Source organism: Mustela putorius, unplaced genomic scaffold, assembly GCF_011764305.1.
Source record: "Mustela putorius furo isolate JIRA1106 unplaced genomic scaffold, ASM1176430v1.1 tig00000460_pilon_pilon_pilon, whole genome shotgun sequence".
NCBI classification, from domain to species: Eukaryota; Metazoa; Chordata; class Mammalia; order Carnivora; family Mustelidae; genus Mustela; species Mustela putorius.
This window is the reverse complement of record NW_025421389.1, coordinates 19,210,070-19,231,377: the sequence shown is the minus strand read 5'-3', so window position 1 is coordinate 19,231,377 and position 21,308 is coordinate 19,210,070. Positions and strand designations below refer to the sequence as shown.

The 21,308-nt window shown below is 42.3% G+C and overlaps 1 protein-coding gene and 1 non-coding gene across 5 annotated transcripts in view; one reads left to right on the top strand and one right to left on the bottom strand.

Moving 5' to 3' along the window:
* ARHGEF12 (Rho guanine nucleotide exchange factor 12) overlaps positions 1-16,481 on the top strand; it is a 145,963-nt gene extending 129,482 nt beyond the window's left edge. For all 4 annotated transcript variants that reach the window (XM_004750072.3, XM_004750071.3, XM_045080425.1 and 1 more), the window contains 11 exons: positions 2,059-2,136; positions 3,624-3,699; positions 4,254-4,421; positions 5,269-5,356; positions 5,859-5,945; positions 6,061-6,140; positions 6,441-6,674; positions 9,075-9,542; positions 10,347-10,663; positions 11,728-11,797; positions 12,336-16,481. In XM_004750072.3, coding sequence (XP_004750129.1) covers positions 2,059-2,136; positions 3,624-3,699; positions 4,254-4,421; positions 5,269-5,356; positions 5,859-5,945; positions 6,061-6,140; positions 6,441-6,674; positions 9,075-9,542; positions 10,347-10,663; positions 11,728-11,797; positions 12,336-12,346 — 1,677 coding nt within the window. In that variant the 3' untranslated portion in view covers positions 12,347-16,481. The remainder of the gene's footprint in view (positions 1-2,058; positions 2,137-3,623; positions 3,700-4,253; positions 4,422-5,268; positions 5,357-5,858; positions 5,946-6,060; positions 6,141-6,440; positions 6,675-9,074; positions 9,543-10,346; positions 10,664-11,727; positions 11,798-12,335) is intronic.
* A 4,419-nt stretch (positions 16,482-20,900) lies between these two features.
* Positions 20,901-21,004, bottom strand: LOC123392210. The gene has a single exon (XR_006606917.1). It is a non-coding gene; the product is annotated as a U6 spliceosomal RNA (small nuclear RNA).
* Between the last annotated feature and the right edge of the window lie 304 nt (positions 21,005-21,308).

The following is a 21,308-nucleotide window of genomic DNA, read 5'->3' as shown; positions in this document are numbered from 1 at the left end:
AATGTTGGTATGCGTTTGGCTCTATGGATCCATCTGTAAGAGGACTGTGCCGAAGAGAAAAATGTAAGATTGTGAGCATATATACAAATAATGGGGTCCCTGGACCTGGATATAATTTCTTAGGAACCAAGTGATGACAGCTCTGTTGATGAGGCTGTGGGAAATCAGGAGCTTTCAGATGTGTGGTTTGGAGTGTAAAATGATAAAACCCCAGAATGCATTTTGTAGCTAAATTAAAAATGCACATATTCATACATTGCCCTTTGACTCAGTGATTTTGTTCTGGTAATCTACCCAGGAGAAAGGGAGATCTGTGCTCACAGACTTGTATGTTTCTAGCGTAAAGCAACTGAGGGTATAGCCATAAACTAGTATAATAAATTCCAGCAATAAAAGGGAATGAACTACTGATAGACACAACACAATTGCATCTCACAAACGTGCTGAATGAAAGCAGACAAGAGTGTGTGTGTATATAGATACATAATTGTATCTCTGTGAACTTCTAGAACAGACTAATCAGTGGTGGGAAAAAAGGTCAGAAAAGTGGTTGTCACTGGGCATGTGGGAACAGATAGTGACTAGGAAGAAGCATGAGGAAACGTTCTGTGGTGATGGCAATTCTTCGTGTCTTGCTAGGAGTTTGATTGCACAGGCGCATGCATATATGATAACTTGTTTCGGAAAGGTTCACTTAAAATACATACAGTTCACTGTATGTAAATTTTATTTTAAAAACAACTGTTAATAAATATCGAACTCTTGTTAATGATCTGAACACTAAAATGTTTAAAGGTAAAGTGTGATTCCATTTGTAAGTTATTTTGTAATGCATTCAAAATGTGTGGTGGATTGGTGGATAGCCAGAGGAATGAACAGACCTGTGACAAGAACAAATATATCAAATACGACCCAGAATGGAAGTGTGGGTGTATAGGTGCTCACTATACACTTTCAGACTTTTCTGTATACTTGGACATTTTTATAATCTTGGAGAAAATACACATATACTTAAATCTAATCGTTATTTCTTTAGAAATTTATCTTACAGGTGTATCTGCACATATCTATAAAAATATATGTTTTAAAACCATGCTATCCCAGTATTTATTTGTTATGGGAGAAGATTGGAAGTAACTTTCATGTCCATCAGTAAAGTGTAGTTAGATAGACTGTAGTTCATTCATAGGGCTGAATGCCACATGCCACTTAAAGAGTGAGTTCTCTCTGTATGTGTTAATGTAGAGCAGTCGCCAAGATTTATTGAGAGATACACACATACACAGGTGTGTATGTGATCGTCTTACCATATGAGTAGTACATGTATTAATATATTTTGCTATCCTATCTTTTTTAAAAGGATATATATGCACACAACATGTACAGAGACAAGTATACTTACATATATGCACATATTCTGTTTGCTTAGAATTTTTCTCATAAACTACCTAAGAAATGAGTATTAGGGATTGTTTCTTTAGAGAAAATTGGGGGTAGAGAGGCAAGAGGACAGGACTGGAGGGAGACTTCATTTTCACTGTGCACCTTATATTACTTTCCAAATTTTGTACCATGTCCATACTTAAATATTCAAAACATAACCATAAGCTAAGTTAGAAGTCAGTGAGTTTGAAAAGCAGATTGAGTAAGAACATCCAAAAAGGGAAGAGAAAGACTAAGAGGGTGTGATGTCTCCAAAGCCAGGGAAAGGGGGGTGGTTTGATTAAGAGTGAGCTGTAGGGTGTCTGGGTGGTACAGTTGGTTGAGTGCCAACTCTTGGTTTCAGCTCAGGTCGTGATCTCAGGGTCCCAGGATTGAGCTCCTTGTCAGGCTCCGTGCTCAGGGCAGAGTCTGCTTGAGCTTCTCTCTCCATCTCCCTCTGCTCCACCCGCCTTGTACTCACTCGTTCTTTCTCAAAGAAAGAAAGAGTTGTCAGTTATGTCTAGTGTTGCAGAGAGCTCTGTAAATAACAGGTTAAAACATCGATCTGGGTCAGATGTATAGAAAACTCTGATATCCAAAGCAGTAACCTTGGCTCCACCTTGTCTTAATTTTCAGCGTTTAGAAGACTATCAGCGTCGTCTGGATACCTCCAATCTGAAGTTGTCAGAGTACCCAAACGTGGAAGAGCTCAGGGTGAGAGATAGTCTAATTGCAATTTTAATAAAATGCAATTTACTAAATACCTGGCAGATTACTAACATCTCAGAGGGGCATCCATCAGCTGAAGAAGTTCTATCATAGATTGTAGTTCTGATTCTGTTCTTCCTTTTCAATGCCTGGTCTATGTGAAGATGACTTTAGTCTTTTATTAGAGGAATATTTTGTGTAAAACTAACTTTTTGTAACAGGAACTTGCAGGGGACTTAAGGAACGTTAGTTGTTTAATTTTGTTGTATTCTTATAGTTTGAATGAGAGTAGGGGTGCTTACTCTGGGAACTTTCCAGACTATTGAGTAAAACAAGGTAATAATTTTTTCATGAAGCTCTTCAAAAGCAGAAATGTTGAAACCATTACAGGAATGATAGTAAAGTATTTTGTAATTGCTATCTCTGTCATGTGGGGCTTTTGTATTAAGGAACTACTTAGCATTTTCAGTCTTTTTTGTACTGTTTCAGTAGGTGGTTGTTTTGGTAGATTTATTTAGTGGCTAGTAAACTAGACTTTTTTTTTGAAGATTTTATTTATTTATTTTGACAGAGATCACTGATCTCTGCTGAGCAGAGAGCCTGATGTGGGTCTCGATCCCAGGACCCTGAGATCTTGACCTGAGCCAAAGGCAGAGTCTTACCCCACTGAGCCACCCAGGCGCCCCTAAACTAGAGTTTTATATGATATATAGCATCTTACCAAAAAGCATGCTTAATATGCTCAACCCCTTCACTTCCAGAAAATGAGATTTTTCTAGAGCTATCTACACTAAGAGATGATTCTTTGACTAAATTATTAGTTCTTGGGGGCGCCTGGGTGGCTCAGTCGGTTAAGCATCCATCTCTTGGTTTCAGCTCAGGTCATGATATCAGGGTCCTGAAATCAAGTCCCACATGGGTCTCCGTGCTTAGCAGGGAGTCTACTTGGGCTCTCTCCCTCATCCACTGCCCCTCCCCCCCCAAAGAAGAAATATATCTTTAAAAAAAATTTTTTTTAATATATGGAGCAAGGTTAATTACTGCCTGGACTTTTTCATGGGTGCTATTCCTTAGAACTTTGTTTGGAACTAGAGCTTGGGACTCATGGGCGTCTTACAGATAAATAAGCTATGCACCATCCTCATTTAGTTGTTCATTGGAAAATTAGGGGACAGGCTGTGAATCTAGTGGCCGAATGTTTGCAGCTTCGTTTTCATAGACAATTATCATGTATTTAGTGTGAGATTTAGAAGGCAGCACTCTTGAATGTTTTTCTACAAGATACCTCTAACTTAGGAAATTATATGCAGCTTACTGTAACTTGATCTATATTCCATATTCATTCCATATTCAATAGTTGGCAGATATACCAGTAATGATAGTGAAGGTAAATAGCTTCTTTCATATGAAGAATTTCTTGAAGAGACTCTCTGGAATATCCAGTCACTTAGTGCTTGGAAATAATTCGTGTGTAATTCTCTTTATTTTGGCAGAATTTGGATTTAACAAAAAGGAAGATGATTCATGAAGGGCCATTGGTCTGGAAGGTGAATCGAGATAAAACTATTGGTAGGTGTAATGTCCGTCAGTTTTGGGGAGAGTGGAGGAACTAAAGTTCCTTCAGGTTAAAGAGAAGAGACAGCCATTTATGGGTTTCAGTGATAGGAGTGAGTGGTGCTGCCCTGTTCTTTTTGCAGAAGATCCGCTTATGTTATTTTATTCTAGGTGAAGTGCATTAAATATTCACTGAGGGCCGAAGCAGAAAAGTTTGACATGTCTCCAGCATTCTTATATTCTAATGAGCTTTCTAATAAGCTTTCTTTAAACCACTCCATTTAAAACTATCTCTGGTGAGGAATCATGGTTTTGGTGTTTTTTGTTTTTTTAAAAATTTCTTGTCTGTCACAGACTGACACTTTGGTGTGTTACAATATAAAAATGAATTATTAAAAAATGAAACTAAGAAAGACAATAGCAAGCCAATCTTTAAAATGTTAATCTTTAAAATTAATAAATCCCACATCTTTAAAATTAATAAATCTTCTCTGTCAAATTGGTATTAAAGTTTATAAAACACATCTCAGTGTCTATGCTAATCACCTTCTCCCCGCTTTGACTTCCAGATCTGTACACATTGCTGCTGGAAGACATTCTTGTATTGTTACAGAAGCAGGATGACAGACTGGTGTTAAGATGTCATAGCAAGATTCTGGCATCTACCGCTGACAGCAAACACACATTCAGCCCTGTCATTAAGTTGAATACAGTGCTGGTCCGACAAGTGGCAACAGGCAAGTATGTCCGAGGAGAGACAGCGACCTTGGGTTCATTGTGAAGTTGCACAAGATAGTCAGTATTGGTCAAATAGCCTGACTAGTGGACAAATGGAATGAAATGATTTATTGCTTAGAAAGTAAATTAAGAGTTTATACCCCCCCCTAAAAAGAGTTTATACCCCCAAATTATTTGGGAAGCCTGGCTTCTCCGAGCAGTTTTCTGCATTGGAAAATTTCCTGCATGCTCCTTTGATCTTTATTCCTTAGTCAGATCATGGACAGGTACCAAGGAAGATTTAGATAATCTAAATGAAAAGACTTTCCTTAGAGTTGTATGTTTTTTGATTTGTGATAAAAGAGCAAACAAGCAAAAATGGAGAGGTGGGTGTAGTTCGGGATTTTGGAAATCCATTTAAGTTAGAAAATTATATATTAATCATAGTAACAGTGGAATCCTTTTAAAACTTATTAGTTCTGTAACAGCAAGATAAACTGATAACCTCTTTTCTCTAGTATTTATTGAATATTAAGTAACTGTTTAGCAAAAGGGCAATTCAAAATAAATGCGAAAACATCATAGTGCTCCTTAATTCAGATATACAGCCATCTCCTTGTTTCTATGAAGTTACTGTGGAATACATGCTAGTTTTTATGATCTTGGTTTTATTGAAGTATAATATATACAATGTAGCATATAGTAAGTTGCACTGATTTTAAGTGTATAGCTAATGAATTTTTACAAAGTGAGCTGATTAGCCTTTACCCAGATAAAGTGTGGAATAAACCAGGACTCTGGAAGCATCCTTCATGGCCTCTAGGTCATATTCATGTGTTAGAGTAATTTCTCTCTTATTTCTTCCAGATAACAAAGCTTTATTTGTCATCTCCATGTCAGACAATGGAGCACAAATTTATGAGCTGGTGGCACAGACGGTTTCCGAAAAGACTGTGTATGTATTAGATAGAGCTACCTTGCTCTAATAGTTTTTATTATTCTCAATATGTTATTCTATAAACTTAACTTGGTTTTTGTAATAGTACTTTGGAAACCAAAAACTATATTGAAACAAGCACTTCCCATATATTCTTTTCAAGATGTTTTTCTAAAAACGTGTTCCTTTTTAGTTTGATGTTCCTTATTTTGATTTGTATTATTGCAATTATCTTTTCTAAGGAAAAATTCTCAGAAGAGTCAAGTGAAGTTTTTTGATGTTCGGTGTATCCGTAATGTTGTTTGTTAGGTTTTTCTTTAAGGTGCAGCGTTTTTTATAATCTCTACCTAAGAACCAAAATATAGACACTCTCTGGCGGAAGGAGGGTTTTTTGTTGGATTGGCTTGATGTGGTTTCTGGTTTGTTTGTTTTTGTTATTATTTCTTTCTGAGTGTATTTAAAGGGCATCTTTATTCCCCCTCTCCCTTTTGGATTTTGGATCCTTTCGTACTTCCTGCAGCTGGCAAGACCTAATCTGTCGGATGGCTGCCTCAGTGAAGGAACAGTCCGCAAAGCCCATCCCGTTGCCACAGTCATCGCCTTGCGAGTGAGTCTGCCTCCGCCTCGTTTTGGTCAGGAAAGAAAGGGATGATCCTTACATTTCATTGTGATGATGTTTAGGCACCTCACAAAGCTGAAAGATTGTTTTCTTTCTTCCACAGAGGCGACAACGATGAAGAAACAGCTCCCAAATTAAAAGTGGAACATCACAGCATTTCGGTCCCTGGTCTGCAGAGTCCAGGTAAACTGATGTGTTAGCTTAACCTGGAAGAATGGAGTCTGTGTTTTACTTGGGAAAATGCAAAGAAACTTGAAGTCTTTCAGTTTATGCAGATTCTCGCGTCGGCTGTTTACTTTCACAAACTTCGCTTACGAGCCTTGTGTGCACCCTAGTAACGCCACTCTTGAGTGTGTTTTCCCTAACAGCCAGCGGTCTCTGTCCTCGTGTGGTTATTCTGTTCCAAATACTGCCTGAATGCTTCACGTTAAAAATTAACTGTTTGTTTAAGATCTGTTCTGCTTTTTCTGTTCCATTGGACAGACAGAGATTTGGGATTAGAGTCTCCCTTAATATCATCAAAACCTCAGTCTCATTCACTGGGTACCTCTGGGAAATCCGAGGTAGACGATCTCTTTGTGGCCGAGAGACAGTTGGTTAAGGAGCAGCAAGAAGACGGGACTCTGCAGGAAGCCGGAGCAAGTTACCAAACCCCAGGCCCAGACCCACACTTGCCTGCCTCAGATGAACGGTGGGCACTGGATGCACTAAGGAATTGTAAGTTTTGTACTTGTGAAGGACCCGGGTTGTGTCATGGACTGCGCAGCCATGTAGGGAGAATCCAAAGAAGTGGGAACTCTGACTTTTCCCTTAAAGAATTTTACCATCTAGTTGGGAAGAAGATAGAAAACCTCCCACTGTTTAACCAGTACAGGTGTGTCAGAATTGATCTGGTTTTGGTAACAAGAGAGGGAAGCATCAGGAGACAAGGGAGAGGTGATTATTACCTTGTAGAATGGGTAAGACTCAGGTATGTAGAGAAGGTACAGGTAAGAATCATGGTAGGACCAGAAGCACAGAGGCAGGAGGCCCCGAGGGTGCTCTGAGAGTGGCGAGCACACTATACTAGTGCAGAGGGTGGGAGAGAAGCCTAGAAAGGTAGGAGATGGGATGGTGAGGCCAGCCACTGTGAACCTTAAACACCACATTGAGTCCTCTGGGTTTTAAGGATGGCACAGCACACGGGGCACCTGGGTGGTGCAGTTGGTCAAGAGTCCCATTCTCAGTTCAGCTCAGGCCGTCATCTCAGGCTTGGGAGGTTGAGTCCTGCAGTGGGCTGTGCACTGGGCATGGCGCCTGCTTCAGATTCATTCTCCCTCTCCCCCCACACTTCCCTCTCTCCGCTCCTTCTGCCCCCCTCTCCCTCTTACACAAACACACACACACACACACACACACACACGTGCTCGCTCTTTCTGGAAAAAAAAAAAAATGGTGCAGCACGTGTTTTGAGGGCTTTTTCAAACTACAGATATTTTTCTAGTTTTCTGTAGAGATTGTGGTACTCTCCACTCTAGCCTGTCCCCTCTCTCTGTCTGTCTCTCTCTCTCTCTCTCACACACACACACACAGTGCACACCCACAAGGAGGGTGGCCCTTGCCACTCTTACTAGCTAGCCCCCGACTCTAGCCTGGCTGAGAATCACTTACAAATGGGAGCCTGTCCCATCTCGCAGGTGTCCCGGAGGAGGGGAAAGGCTGAGAAGGGTTGCTCTAGCTGCCGAGAACCATTTGAAGTTTTGAAGCTAGGGTATGACTAGTGAGAACAGATGGCTCAGGCTGAGAGGGTGGAAAGGTTGGGGTGGGAGGAGGCCAGGAGGGGGAGGCTAGTGTGAAGGCGCTGTGGTGGGCTGGGCTTGAGGCAGAAAGGGTTTGGGCTGGAACGGTATTAGAGGAAAAAAATCAAGTGAGGAGGCAACAATTACTTAAAATAATCGACTTGGTGCAAGGGCAAAGAAAAGGGAATATTTAGATGATTTCCATGTTCTTGTCAGAAATCAAAGTCAGAAAGGACTACTACTGCCCACTGCCACACTTTCTTTTTTTCCCCCTTTTTCTCTTTGCCAGAGATTATGGGCTCAATTTTAAAACTGGCAGGCTATTTTAGTGGAAGTAATGAGCAGGAGGTTGGAGTTTTAAGACTGGAGCTTTGGTGAGAGGGTCGGGGAGAGCTAGATTTGAGTGTGAGAGCCGGGGGAATGCACAGCATCTCTTACGAAGTGTAGTTAGAGGGACAGAGTGCCAAACACTAGTGGAGACCTTGTCAAGAGAAACAGGAGAAAGAATTTAAGGCAGAGTTAAAAGTTGGGAATTTCATGTTCTCGAAGATCTACTTTATTGTCGATTCCCCTGAATGAACAGTCAGAATGCTTTCTGATGGTTGTTGTATTGTATGCGTGGCCTCATAGCATACACCTGCCCATTGAAAACTGAGTTGCTTCTCTTTTCAACAGCCTAGGGAAGCTGAGCCTCCAGTTAAGGTCATTCTTAAAAACTCATTTTAAAAAACAATTTAAAAAAACTCAATTTAAAAAACATTTTCTTATCCTTTGAATGTATACATGCTACCAAATCATTGAAAGTAAGTCTCATTACAGGATAGCTTTATTTTCTTCACATTTAAGGAGATTCCTTGCATATTATAAATGACAAAATAAATGTTCTGTATTTCTAATAAAATTAGAAAAAATAACACCTGTGTATACAGTGTCTGCTTCTGAGAAAGCAAAACTTCGAGGGTTTCTTTTCTAGCATAACACATCTTTTTAACATCGTTTTAAGAAATACCTTTGGGGTATAACTCAGGTTATATGGAAGAGAAAAGAGAAGCAGGCATGGTACTGGGGATTTAGCAGTACCTCCCCATTCAGAAGGCTTACATCTTTCCAAGTCTTGTTTAATGTTAAACTTTCTCTAGATGGTGCCTTATTTCATTTTTCAATATAAAACAAAAACAAAAAATGATCCCACGAAATTAACATTTTGACTCTATGTTACTAAAAAGTTACTTACCCTTAGAAATAATGGGTAGACTCCACAAACTAATTTAATTCCGGCAGTCTGCGGTTATCATTGTGAATGTGTGGTTTTTTCCGCCTCCCTCCCTAAATCTTCCAGTGGGCTTGCTGAAGCAGCTGCTCGTACAACAGCTGGGTTTGACCGAGAAGAGCTCCCAGGAAGACTGGCCACATTTCCCAAGATACAGAACAGCGTCTTCAGGGGTGCAGACAGACAGTGGAGCCCAGAACTCTGAGAACAGTAAGGCCTATCCTCCTGGCGAAGGACACATGCCCTTTAGAACTGGAACTGGTGACGCTGCCCCTTGTTACAGTCCACGGACTTCAGCTGAATCTTCGACTCCACGGGATTCAGTGGTTCTGGCATTCCAAGATAGCCAGGCAAGTAACATTTTAGTAATGGACCACATGCTTAGGACCCCGGAGATGCCTCCTGCAGAGCCCGAAGGGAGTCTTGATGAGAGTGGAGAGCACTTTTTTGATGCCCGTGAAGCACACAGTGACGATAATCCATCAGAAGGTGATGGAGCAGTGAAGAAGGAAGAGGATGTTAATTTGCGCATCTCAGGCAAGTTTCTTTCACACGTGAACTTGGACTGTGGTTGTTATTACCTGTGCTGTGTGCTGAGACAGATGTTGTTTGGGTATCCACACATGACCCGCTGTGTGCATGTGTGTGCACATGTGTGTGCATGCACGTGCATGTGCGTGTGTGTAGCCCTTACTTTTCCCTGCGGTAAATAATTACCGAATCTGCTCCATGCCAGACCCCATCCCGGGGCGTGGGAGATACGGCATTGACTGAAACACAGAAAAATCCACTATCCCTGTGAAGCTTAAATACTGGTGAGGAAAGAGTCAAGGTAAATAAGTAAACCAAAAGATGTCAGATGGTGGGAAGAATTAGGAGGAAACGTAAGTGAGACCCAGGGGCAGACAGGGTGATGAGGAGGAGGGCCTCTGTGAGTAGCATGGGAGCAGAGCTGTGAGGGCAGTGAGGGCAGAGGCCATGTGGCATCTGGGAGCAGGGGGTACAGCAGAGAACTGGGGAACCCGTGCGGGAGATGAGGCACGAGAGCTCTGTGGCTGGGGAGGCGGTGGCAAGACCACACAGGGCCTTTGTAGTTTCCAGCTTTTAAGATGCCAACTGATCTGAAATGGTTTAGAAGTTACATAAAGTTTGCTAAGTTTCGCTTCAGCCTGAAGTGAGAAGATTCTGATGTACTTAAAACTGAACTCTGGAAGTGAGGAATGAATGGCTCTTCTCCCCCTCTGTTGGCTTTTGAGGTTGTCAGCGTAGCACCTCATCTCTGTTCCTTGATGTAAGGAAGGCAGCATGAAGCTCATCAGGCTGTTCTGTGTCTGTCAATAGGAAACTATCTGATTCTTGATGGCTATGACGCAGTGCAGGAGAGCTCCACGGACGAGGGGCTTGCCTCCTCGCTTCCCCTGCCACCCACGACAGGCACCCCCTCCACGGACTCCGCCCGCCCGCAGCAGCACTCGCCCCAGCACACCCATTCCGACGGGGCAGCTTCACCATTCAGCCCCGAATTCCTGGTCCAGCAGCGCTGGGGAGCCATGGAGGATTCCTGTTTTGAGATCCAGAGTCCCCCCTCTTGTGCAGACTCACAGAGCCAGATCATGGAGTACATTCGTAAGATCGAGGCTGACCTTGAACACTTAAAGGTACCTCAGACCTCAGTGTCCTCGAAGCTTGGGTAAAGAAACATGTTTCACAGAGACGAGGTAGAGAATGACCAAAATGCCGATGCCAGTGACCTTGTTCATATTCTAGATTTACTGTTTTCTTTGACCATTACTTGTGAATAAACTTGGATAAAAAGCCAAGATCATGGTGCATCTGGTTGCCGATTGTAAGAACAGAAAACTTCATAGTACCATATAGATGGCATGGTTGTGTGAGGTTCTCGGTATAAACACCCTAATATATTTGGGGTGATTGGCTGGCCTGCCTGAGAATATGTGAACAGCAAGCCAGTGACAGGTGGGGCTTGTGTCATTCTGAGAGCTTCTTCTAGGAAATGCTTTCACTTACTAAAGATCCATGAATTGTTAGGTGATGTCGGTAGTTTCCCAGATGCTGGGACACACAGAAGTGGGCTCCAGTGGCTCCCATGATCCCAAGAGCTGGGCACAAATGGGGTTTTGTGAATCAGAATTGAGGTCGTCACTGTACCGGCCGCTGTTTCAAAACTGACTTCCATGGTGATTACTGAGAAAAGGACTTTATCTTAAAAACTTTGTCGTCAGTAGACACAACTGCTAGAGCCCAAACGTTTTTTTCATGACTTCATTTAATTAGAGGCTTTAGGGACAACATTGAAAGTATTCTTAGCCTTTTAGCTTAAGACCAGTGTCCCTTAGTTTAGTTTTTAACTTCTCGTGACACGTTTTCCCTTCATGTGAGTGTAGCTGGTGTCATCCAGGGGCTGATGAAGTATCTGCTGGGGGCAGGTTGGCTCTAACACAGCCCGTGTCACCTGTGGGGCTATTTCCAGGGTGATTCTGGGGGTAGGAGAATCACCTTTATGGGAGAAAGTTTTAAGTGACTCACTTAAGGGAGGTGAAAGGAATGCGGTTCACTTTTCTCCCCCACTAACAAAATTCTTCACGACGTTCATGTTGAAATCTAGACGTGCCTCCTGGTAATATGGGAAAGTTTGCCTTCCTGTTTTCATAAAGAAAAATTACAATGTTCCAGTGACAAACCTGTGGGTCTTATTTTACAGAAGGTGGAGGAAAGTTACAGCACGCTTTGCCAAAGGCTGGCTGGATCAGCCCTCACAGACAAGCACTCAGGTATGTGAAAATCGTGGATTCCCGACTCTCGAATCATTCTGCCTGAACCGTACATCGAATGAAATGATTTGTTATTCTTTAAAGTGGAAACCTTCTGAGATTCCATTTCTTTCCTGTCTTTAAAAAGCCACTTGTTTCCACTTAGTCTGCTGACTAGGCTCTTCCTGCCCCCCTGAGGCGCTGCCCTTGTCAGTTTCTGCGCCATCTGCCCCCCCGTCCCCCCCCCAACCTGTGCAAGAGCAGGAAACAGGGTGGGGTAGGTCTGGTAAATCCTAGATTCCTAAGAGATTTGCCAGTGCTGCTGTGAGGGAGGCTCATGTCTGTCCTTCGGTGTTGGTCCTGACGGTACGAGCACTGTCTCCCCGTGACTGCAGATGGATCTGTGTTCAGTGCAACAGTCTGTCCACATTTGCTTCCCTGTTGTCCAGTGAGGCCTTCCCGATCCAGAAAGACGTACCGAGACCCACAGGTGTCAGACGTGTTCTCGGGGCGTTCATTTGTTCTTAATTTGATCCCCGCGTATCTTTATTCTTCCCAGATAAAAGTTAGAGCCGCGTGTCCTGGAGGTGACTGATGGTTGTTGGACTCTGAGCATTGGCCTTGTGGCACCCATCCCGGCTGCACCGAGGACGCAGAGAGTGTGTGACAGAGGGTCTGCCTGTGAAGCCCCTGGGGGCGGCCGTGTTCCCCGGGCGCCCAGAGCGGGACTAGTTCCTCACAGTCCGGCAGCTGCACGAGTCTGTCAGGGAGGGAGTCCTGACTCTCGCTCTGCTCTCCGCACTATCGGAAATTCATTTTGATTCAGAACAAAAACCAAATGTATAGAGCTTTGGGTGTAGGATATGAAATTTTACTTAGACTTAAGAAAAAGAGAAAATCAGATGTATTTATTTGACTTCATTCCGTATTTGAAAGCACATTTTAATTTTTATTTTGCCATGTTTTGTTTTAATTGAGTAGTGAGAGTTTTGCCCTTTGTGTTTAGTACACCCAAGGGTCAGTTGCTCCTGAAGCCAAGAGTTGCGGTGAGGTATTAGGAGGCTGGGTGGAGAGGTGGAGAGGAGGAAGTAAGCCGGGGAAGGGAGGAGCAGCCAGCCTCCACGAAACTGGATTCCATGCCCTCTGCTGTCCTGGAGGCATCATCTTTGAGGGGCACCTCAGAGGCGCAGTATGCCCATGGCTCCTATGGTCAGAGGTCTGGAGCTGTGTGCTGTCCAGGTGGGTGAGAGTCAGGTGGGCTTCCTCCCACCCAAGGCAAGCACCTGTCCTCTTAGCTGGGATCCACCCCCAATTAACAGAAAATCCTCAGTGTACTAAGTAGCAGGCACTTGAAAATGGTGTGTTTTCTTCTGTTGTCTTCTTTTCTATTGAGGGTAGGGATTTGGGAGGGAGAGGAAAGCAAATTTTATTTTCTTGGCTATAAATTCGTTATTCTTGGTATTGTTGCATTTTTTGTAATTATACATTAGACTTGGGCACTTGTGTAAAATTATCCCTGCAGATTGAGCAGGAAGGAAAAACCAACAAATGGAGAAGCTTCAGATGGCGGCAGGGGTTGGGGTGCGGAGGAAGGGCGGGGCTGGAGCAGGGGTGGGGTGGGGGGGGGAAAGAGTCTGGGAAGGTTAGCTAACTGAATCACTACTGAGTTGAACCATGGCTGTCATTAGCCACGGGTACTGCTGAACACAAGGCCAGTAAAATTTTAGTACCTGGAGGTTTGACTCTAATATTAATTTTGCACTGATGGTGCCAAAGGGCTCTTTGAGTTCAGAGGAGAGCCACGAGCGGAGTGGAGAGGGGGGCGGTGGAGAAGGCCGAGCTGCTCATACCAGCCCCGGAAGCACTTCTTCTGACTTCACTGCCGGAGCTTTCTCCACACTGGTGCATGACTGACCTTAATTGCAGACCAGAGCATACACTGGAAACTGTGGGCAAGGGGTTGCTAACTGCCTGCTCTAGAATGAACTGTAGTATGGGCAGCACCCGATAGAGATCAATGTTTCAGAATCGTGACTTGAGAACTCCTTCGGTTATATTGGCTTTCTGTGGTTTTCTTTGTGCATCGGGTATACATTGTTTTAGAGTATGTTTGCCAACTAGAGCTCAATCATTTGTCAAATCTTCAAATTCTCTTCATACGCAAAGTGTTCCTGCACTGCTCATATCTTTCAGGAGTGTCCTCTGAACCCTGTGGGTAGCCAGGAGGTCGTTAATACTCTTCCCCTGCACTCTCATCGCAAGCAATTAGGCTTCCCTACTACTTTCATAAACATCACTACCACTTAACAAGCTCATGTGTGTCCACATTCCTGTTTTCTGCCTTTTCAAACCTGATCTAGGTTTAAGTAGCCCAACTTGGATCGTTGGACCTCATCTCTAAATTAGAATGCCCTTTTAGTTGTAGACCAAGTATCAGTTGAATCAGAATGGGAGTAAAATTTGTAGAAGCAGGAGCTAGTAAGTGAAGCTTGGGACTTGAACTTTCTGTATCTCTTAAGAGAAACAGGTAGAAACGGAATGATTACGTGCTGCTGGAAACAGGTAGTCACTCCCAGCTGAAAGGGTAACATGCTTGGAGCCACATGACCCCAGTGTCCTCAGCTGGCATTTATTTAATCAGGAGAAAGGTAAATTAAAAAATAGAACTTTCACCTTAAGTTCACACAGTCCAGGGTAGTCACGTGATTCTCTAGCACTCAATAAAGAAACTTCAGGTTTCTGTTCTAGCTCAGCCAGATCTTGTCCTTAACAACAATTTGTTTTTGTTTTCCTGCGATTAAACCTCTCCTTGCAACCGGGCTAACTGGAAAAATACTTTGGCCCTAGCTCTAGTACTTCCAAATAAATTCATATCTGGATTTTTAAATGAAGACCCAAAGCAAAGTCTTGAGTCTGAAAAGATGCCACAATTTTCCGTGTTCTTTTTCTCTTTAACCAGCCCAACTTCTCCCTCCTCCTTCCCAGCCTCACCTCCCACACCCTCCTTTTCTTTTGGTCCTTGTAATCACATCCACTTTCCTCTGATACTGTATAGGCCCTTTAGGATGATGGAATTAGATATTCCTCCTCTCTCTGAGTGACAGTGGCCATCAAAGCTGTTCTCTCAAAGTTACTTGACTAGAAGCTGGATCCCAGGCTGCTGAGCAAAGGAGCCTCCCCAGAGCAGGAGAGCTGGGTTGTAGCCACTAAAGTGGCCTGCCATGACCCTGCACTCTCTTCTGTGGGCCTCATGGCTTCTTTGGTATTAAGTGGCAAATTACATTTGGAGTGTCTCCTTCCTTCTCAGAGAACAGAGTTAATCAAAGCAAATCAGCAAGCCCCCAAAGTGCTATAATTTAAAATCATGATTACAGCCCTAGAAGCCATATATTTTGCATACTTTAAAATCAGCTAGCTTGGACTGCCTGAGTTATCTTGACTTTCAGAAGCTAAACTGTAACTCTTTATTATATTGTACCGTAAGAAGGTATATTTCATTAGCTTTTTTGGCTTCCTGTTCCCCAAAACAGCTTCTAACCACTGTTGGAAAGGATGTGGCTCTTTATCTTTTTTTTTTTAGGATTTTATTTTTAAGTAACCCTGTACACCCAACGTGGGGCTCAAACCCACAACCCCAAATCAGGAGTCACGTGCTCTACTGACAGAGCCAGCCAGGCACCCCAAGGATGTGTCCCTTTAAATAAATTATTTAAAGGTTTTTATTTGCTTTTGGAGGAGAAAGGGGGAACCTAATGTGATTAAGGAGAAAACCTTATTTTTTTTCTTCTTTTTAGAAGGTAAAATAATTCTTCCTGTGAGTTTTTATTTGAATGCTTTTTTTTTTTTTTTTTTTTTGGTGATGTTGGTAAATTTGGTGTATTACATGGAGCTTCTATATTTCAAACTGGAAACTGTCTTCTCTGAAGGTGGTGTATGATGTTACTTTGAGCTACTAGAGCTTGGGTCAATATTTCCTTCCTTATGTGTCACAGAGGACATCACTGAGAAGTATGTACAGAGGACCTCAAAATAGAAAATTTGGCAGGACCCCCCCCCAGGTCCTCTTTCTGCTGGCTACTTTTGCCCCCCTCTACCATTAGTGTTTTTGTTTTGTAAATCCTGTTTTCTTCCAACTGTCCCACCCCTTTTCAGTGATCTGCAAAATTGTCCTTTCTTCAAGAAAAGAGTTTCTTTTGCCTCGTTCCTTATGCCTTCCCCACTGGTACTGATGGTTTTGATAATAAACTTGTAGAAAAAAAAAAAATGTACCTCGTAGAAGGAAGCCCTGTCTGCCATTTCCAGGTGCCAATGGCTAAGCAAATGTCCTTCAAAAGTGATAGCTGTAATGTGCGCACTATTGGTTATTTTTAATAAGCCTCTTCCTACTAGAACATTTTATTTTCCTTGTTCACCATACAATCATGTACTCTTTAACAGAAATTACTTTTAAAAAAAATCTGGAACTATCTTTAAAAAAAAAACTTTATTAATAATCATGTATTTTTACTGATCACATTTTGAAATGCCTAAAAGACTTTATTGTTCTAATTATCCAGGTGTACCTTTGTAAAATAGCTCTTTTATGAATTAGCTGATAAGGCTGTATGTTTCTGGAACAAAATATTGGTCATCTAAAAACTTTCTGTTTTCTGGGGTCTGGGAAAATAGAAAATGAGAGTTCAAATATTAAATATGCTTAAAGGAACCAAGGATGTGACTTTTTATTTATATTCTTCTTGATCTGTCTTATACAAGTTGCCCTGGAAGAGCTTAGGCACCAAGGAGACCTTGATTAATCTCACTGGCATTGACCGTCCCACATCCTCCTGCTTGTGAGAGCATCTTTACTAGGGAGACAGCCAGCTGCCCTCTAATGCATGAGCTTCCGTGAGGACACCAGCAGCTGGGAATGTCACTGTACCTGTGGCAGCTTTATTGAGGCATAGTGCATGTGCAATACAATTCACTCCTTTAAAGTGTACAGTTCAGCGATTTTTGGTATTTTTTTAAATTGTAGAACATAGACACATAAAATTTGTCATTTTAACCATTTTTAAGTGTATAAATCAGTGGAATTCATGATTCACTTGAAAATAACATTGGCTTTCTGCTCCCCTAAATGAACATCTGATGTCTTTATTACCAATTCTTATCCCCAGTGCTGGACTAACTAAAGTAGCAACATTTCTATGCTTTTACGGAACTCATTTCAACTCTGAAGGCTTGCTGAGTTTGACTCTTGGGTTTGTTGGTTTTGACATAGAGGTATCATCTGACTTATTCATCGGATGCTATTTGAATTTTCAGTCATTCAGAGGCACATTTGGCTGATAGCTTTAATAAGCATAGCAAAAAAAATGCTTCGTATTTTGTAAGATTTTTTTAGTTAAGCCTTTAAAAAATTAAGGCTATTCAAATAAACGTTGCGAAAATTAACCTGTTAGTAGTTGCAGTTGTGTTGATGAACATAGCTGAGGGGGAATGAATACCTCCTCCACTGCCACTTTCTCCTGGATGGCCGTCTTCTAACAGGAGCACTGTCTCTGCATGGAGCAGTTACTGGCACTTTTGGCTGTCCTCTTCCAACCTAGAGGACTGGTTCACCAAAGGTTCAGTACAGTCTTGAAAGATAAGAGGATTGATCCTGATGAGTAGTTGCTTTTCAATTGAATATGGTGTCTTCCTATTATGATGAATGTCCTAAAACATTACAGATAAACTAGATATAGGTGCTTCCCATTTCTTTCCTGCTGTGTCAAGTATAATTCGTCCTGCTCACGCAGGGTGTGTTTGCTTTGCTGCCTGTTGTTAGTGAGACCCCATTGGTCCCTGAGGGTCAGCTGAGAACTCGGTGTGAAATCATTCGAGGTAAGTAGAATTCTCTTTCTAGTCTAAAGTCTTTCCCCCTTACTTGATTAGGGTGCTTTCGGACCTATGTATAACTTAAGGCTTCACTTACAGCATTTTATTCCAGAGGATCCTTTTCTTTGTTCGTGGGACCACCAGATTGGGGCCACCTGAATGTACTGTGATCAAAAACAGTAATTAGGGGGCGCCTGGGTGGCTCACTTGGTTAAGCACCTGCCATCGGCTCAGATCATGGTCCCAGGGTCCTGGGATTGAGCCCTACATCAGGTTCCCTGCTCAGCAGGGAGCCTGCTTCTCCCTCTCCCTTTGCCCCCCCACCTTGTGTTCCCTCTCTAGCTGTCAAATAAATAAATAAAACCTTTAAAAAAAAAAAGATTAATCAGGGTACATCTTGGTAATAAATTTTTTTTGGAGAAATATCTGTACAGATCAATTTTTTTTCCTGCTATTCTTATTTTAAACGGAGAAGGGCAGCAGTGCTCAATCCTTTTGATCTCGGGGTCAGTTCATACTCTTAAATTATTGTGGGCCTCCTGGAGGAGCTTGTATTCATGTGGGTTGTATCTACTGACATTTACCTTATCAGAAATTAAAAAGAAGGGGCATCTCAGGAGCTCAGTTGTTAAGTGTCTGCCTTCGGCTCAGGTCATGATCCCAGGGTCCTGGGATTGAGCCCCGCATTGAGCTCCCTGCTCAGTGGGAAGCCTGCTTCTCCCTCTTCCACTTCCACTTCCTCCCCCTCCCTCTTCCACTCCCCCTCCCTCACTGTGTCTCTCTCTGCCAAATAAATAAAATCTTTAGAAAAAATTTTTTATTATGAGATGAAAAAAACAGTAAAAAAAATTTCATTTAAAAATAATCACAAACCCATTACATGTTTTTAATGAAAAATTTTATTTTCCACAATAAAATTATTTATGAGAAGAGTGTTTTATAGTTCCTCAAATATCTTTAATTGTCTGTCATAGCAGAAGACAACTGGATTCTTGTATCTACTTTTGCATGCAATCTGGTGTGCTATGTTGTTTTGGTTCAACTATTCGAAGAAAGTCCAGCCTCACACAGACACATATTTTAAAAAGGGATAAGTATTTTAATAGCCTTTTCAGATGATTGTAGGTATTTTCATACTGCACTGAAACTAGACAAGTGATAGTTTCTTAAAAGAGCAGCAGTGTGGAATCTGAAGCCACATCAATGAAATTTCATACTTTGTGACACTAAAATCCATTTTATACTTTAATACTTTTTTATACTAAAGTCCATTTTATACTTTCAGCGTGTGAAGAATGGCATCTTTGACCTTGCATGATTTTGTAACATCCTGTATCGGTAATTTGGAAAATACTGGCTTACTGAGCTATGTAGTCAGGCCTTCAAAGGTTTGGACACATTTCTTTATAACAGAATCAAAAGCTCACATGTATTGATATCAACAGCTGATCTCATTGGAAAAGTCTCACTGTGGTGGACACATTTTTCCAAATTAGTAGTTTAACGAGAATAGTTGTGACTCGCTGTATCCCTGAAAGTCTTGGGGACCAGCAGGATTTGCAGACCATGCTCTGAGAACTGGTGGGGGTGATGAAAAGAGCCTGAACAGTTGGATTCAGTTCTTCTGCTCACTGCTGCGTGACCCCAGGCAGATTACCCCCGGGTAATCAATGTCTCTGAAGTTGGTTGTGGTGGTGTTTTTTTCTAGGATTTACATTCTTTAAGCAGGAAAGGTGAAAAATGATTAATGAATTTAAAATATGTAAATCTCTCTCTTACTAATGCAGCTATATTTCATGTTTTATAATGGTCATGTGCATTTGAACTCTAGGCTCACGTGTGTGTGTGCGTGCACGCATGTGTGGGAGAGAAGGAGGGAGCGAATGTATGTTCATATTTAAAAACTTGGTTGCTAGTCTCTATAATAATATACTTGTTTAACCTAGTTCTTCTTTTAAATGGGAAGAAAGAAAAAACGGTGATTCAGTAAAAATCTTGTTTTGTTTTAAGATTGTATTTATTTATTTCTGAGAGAGAGCAAGCATGAGTGGAGGGGAGGAGCTGGGGGAGAGGGGCAAGCAGAGACGCCATTCAGTGGGGAGCCTGATGCAGGGCTCGATCCAGGACCCCGACATCATGACCTGAGCCAAAGTCAGAAACTTAACTGACTAAGCCACCCAGGTGCCCCAAGAACCTGGTCTTAAGAAACCTGTATATTGGATTTGTGCTGCTTTGGTGCTGCTGTTTCAAGGGGGTGAGTGGAGTGTGGTCATAGTAGATGTCCCAGAAATTTCACCATCGTGTAACTAGTGGTTTTTATCTTGCTAAAACCCTCTTCAGTTTGCAGTGTGCTGATAGCAGGGTTTATCTTCCAGTTTAGCTACATCTTGGTAGTTTCGAAACATCTTTATTTCCTTAAAATATATGAGCTGCTTACATTTTTAATTAATGGGAAACTGAATTGCGTTTAATGAGACTGTGTTTTATCTTCCTAAAAGTGCATATATTGCTGTATCTACTGCAGGAAAGAGCATAAGGGATTTTCTTCTTCGTACGCACATGTGAATAGGAAGTTCATATACCTTTTCTGGAAACCACAGAACCTATAGCCCAGACATTGTGGCCTGAAGAGCGACATGGGGCAGGGTTTCTGGGGTTTTCCCTGTCTTCCCCTCCTAGCTGTAGGGAGAGAGCCATCCGTAAGACCAAGCAAACAAGACCAACCCAACTTAAGTCCTTTCTACTCTCTGCTCTCACTAGCTCATTGTCTAACCAGGAACGAGTCATTTACCTTATCTGGACCTCCGCTCTCTCATCCTCTACTGAGGAAGTTTGGTGATGGTTCTCTCTCCTCTGGTCCCTTCTGTCCTGACAGTCTGTGAAGCTGGTGACATAGGAACACAGAGGCACAGCTTGGCGGTGGTTCGCTGGTCAGTCCCAGGTGACCTGTAGCCCTCCCTGGACTTGTGTGTTTCTCCAAACAAGAGTATGATGTTCTTGTCACTCACTGAAGTCTATCCCTGGAAGTTTCTGTTTCTCCCTCCTCTTTGGCCTTTCTTCTTTTGATGGCGTCATCTCGTTGAGTAGGACCTACAGTCTGATGAGACATTATTTACATTTTTCCTTTTGTCCCCATCTCACTGCTGGTTTACAAGAACCTTGAGGGCTTTCGTAGACGCAGATCTGACATTTCTGGTTCAGAGGAGACTTTTTGAGCATTGGCTGAGGAGAGACTGACAGATCCTTTTTTTTTTTTTTCTTTTTTTACATGGAACATTTCTCAAATTTGCGTATCATCCTAGCACAGGGGCCCTGCTAATCTCTGCATCTTTCCAATTTTAGTATATGTGCTGCTGCAGCGAGCACAAGACTGACAGATCTTACCTCCATTCCCGCTCCTGTCCTGATGGATGGCCTCTTCCAAAAGGTTTATGAAACTTGGCGAATTCAAGGAAGTTGAGTGCCTGGAACATGAGGCAGCCGGATTGATTATTTAGCCTGCAAATGCACCATCCGAAAAACTAGTCCAGCCAGCAAGAATAAGTCCCGGAGACCTTGGAAGCTTTCATGCAATCCAAAATTTATAAACAGCTCAAATGGAAGGAAAAGAGGCACAAAACTGTTTCTATGCCTTGCCACCTATGAAAAGTAAAAGCCTTAGATTTTCTCG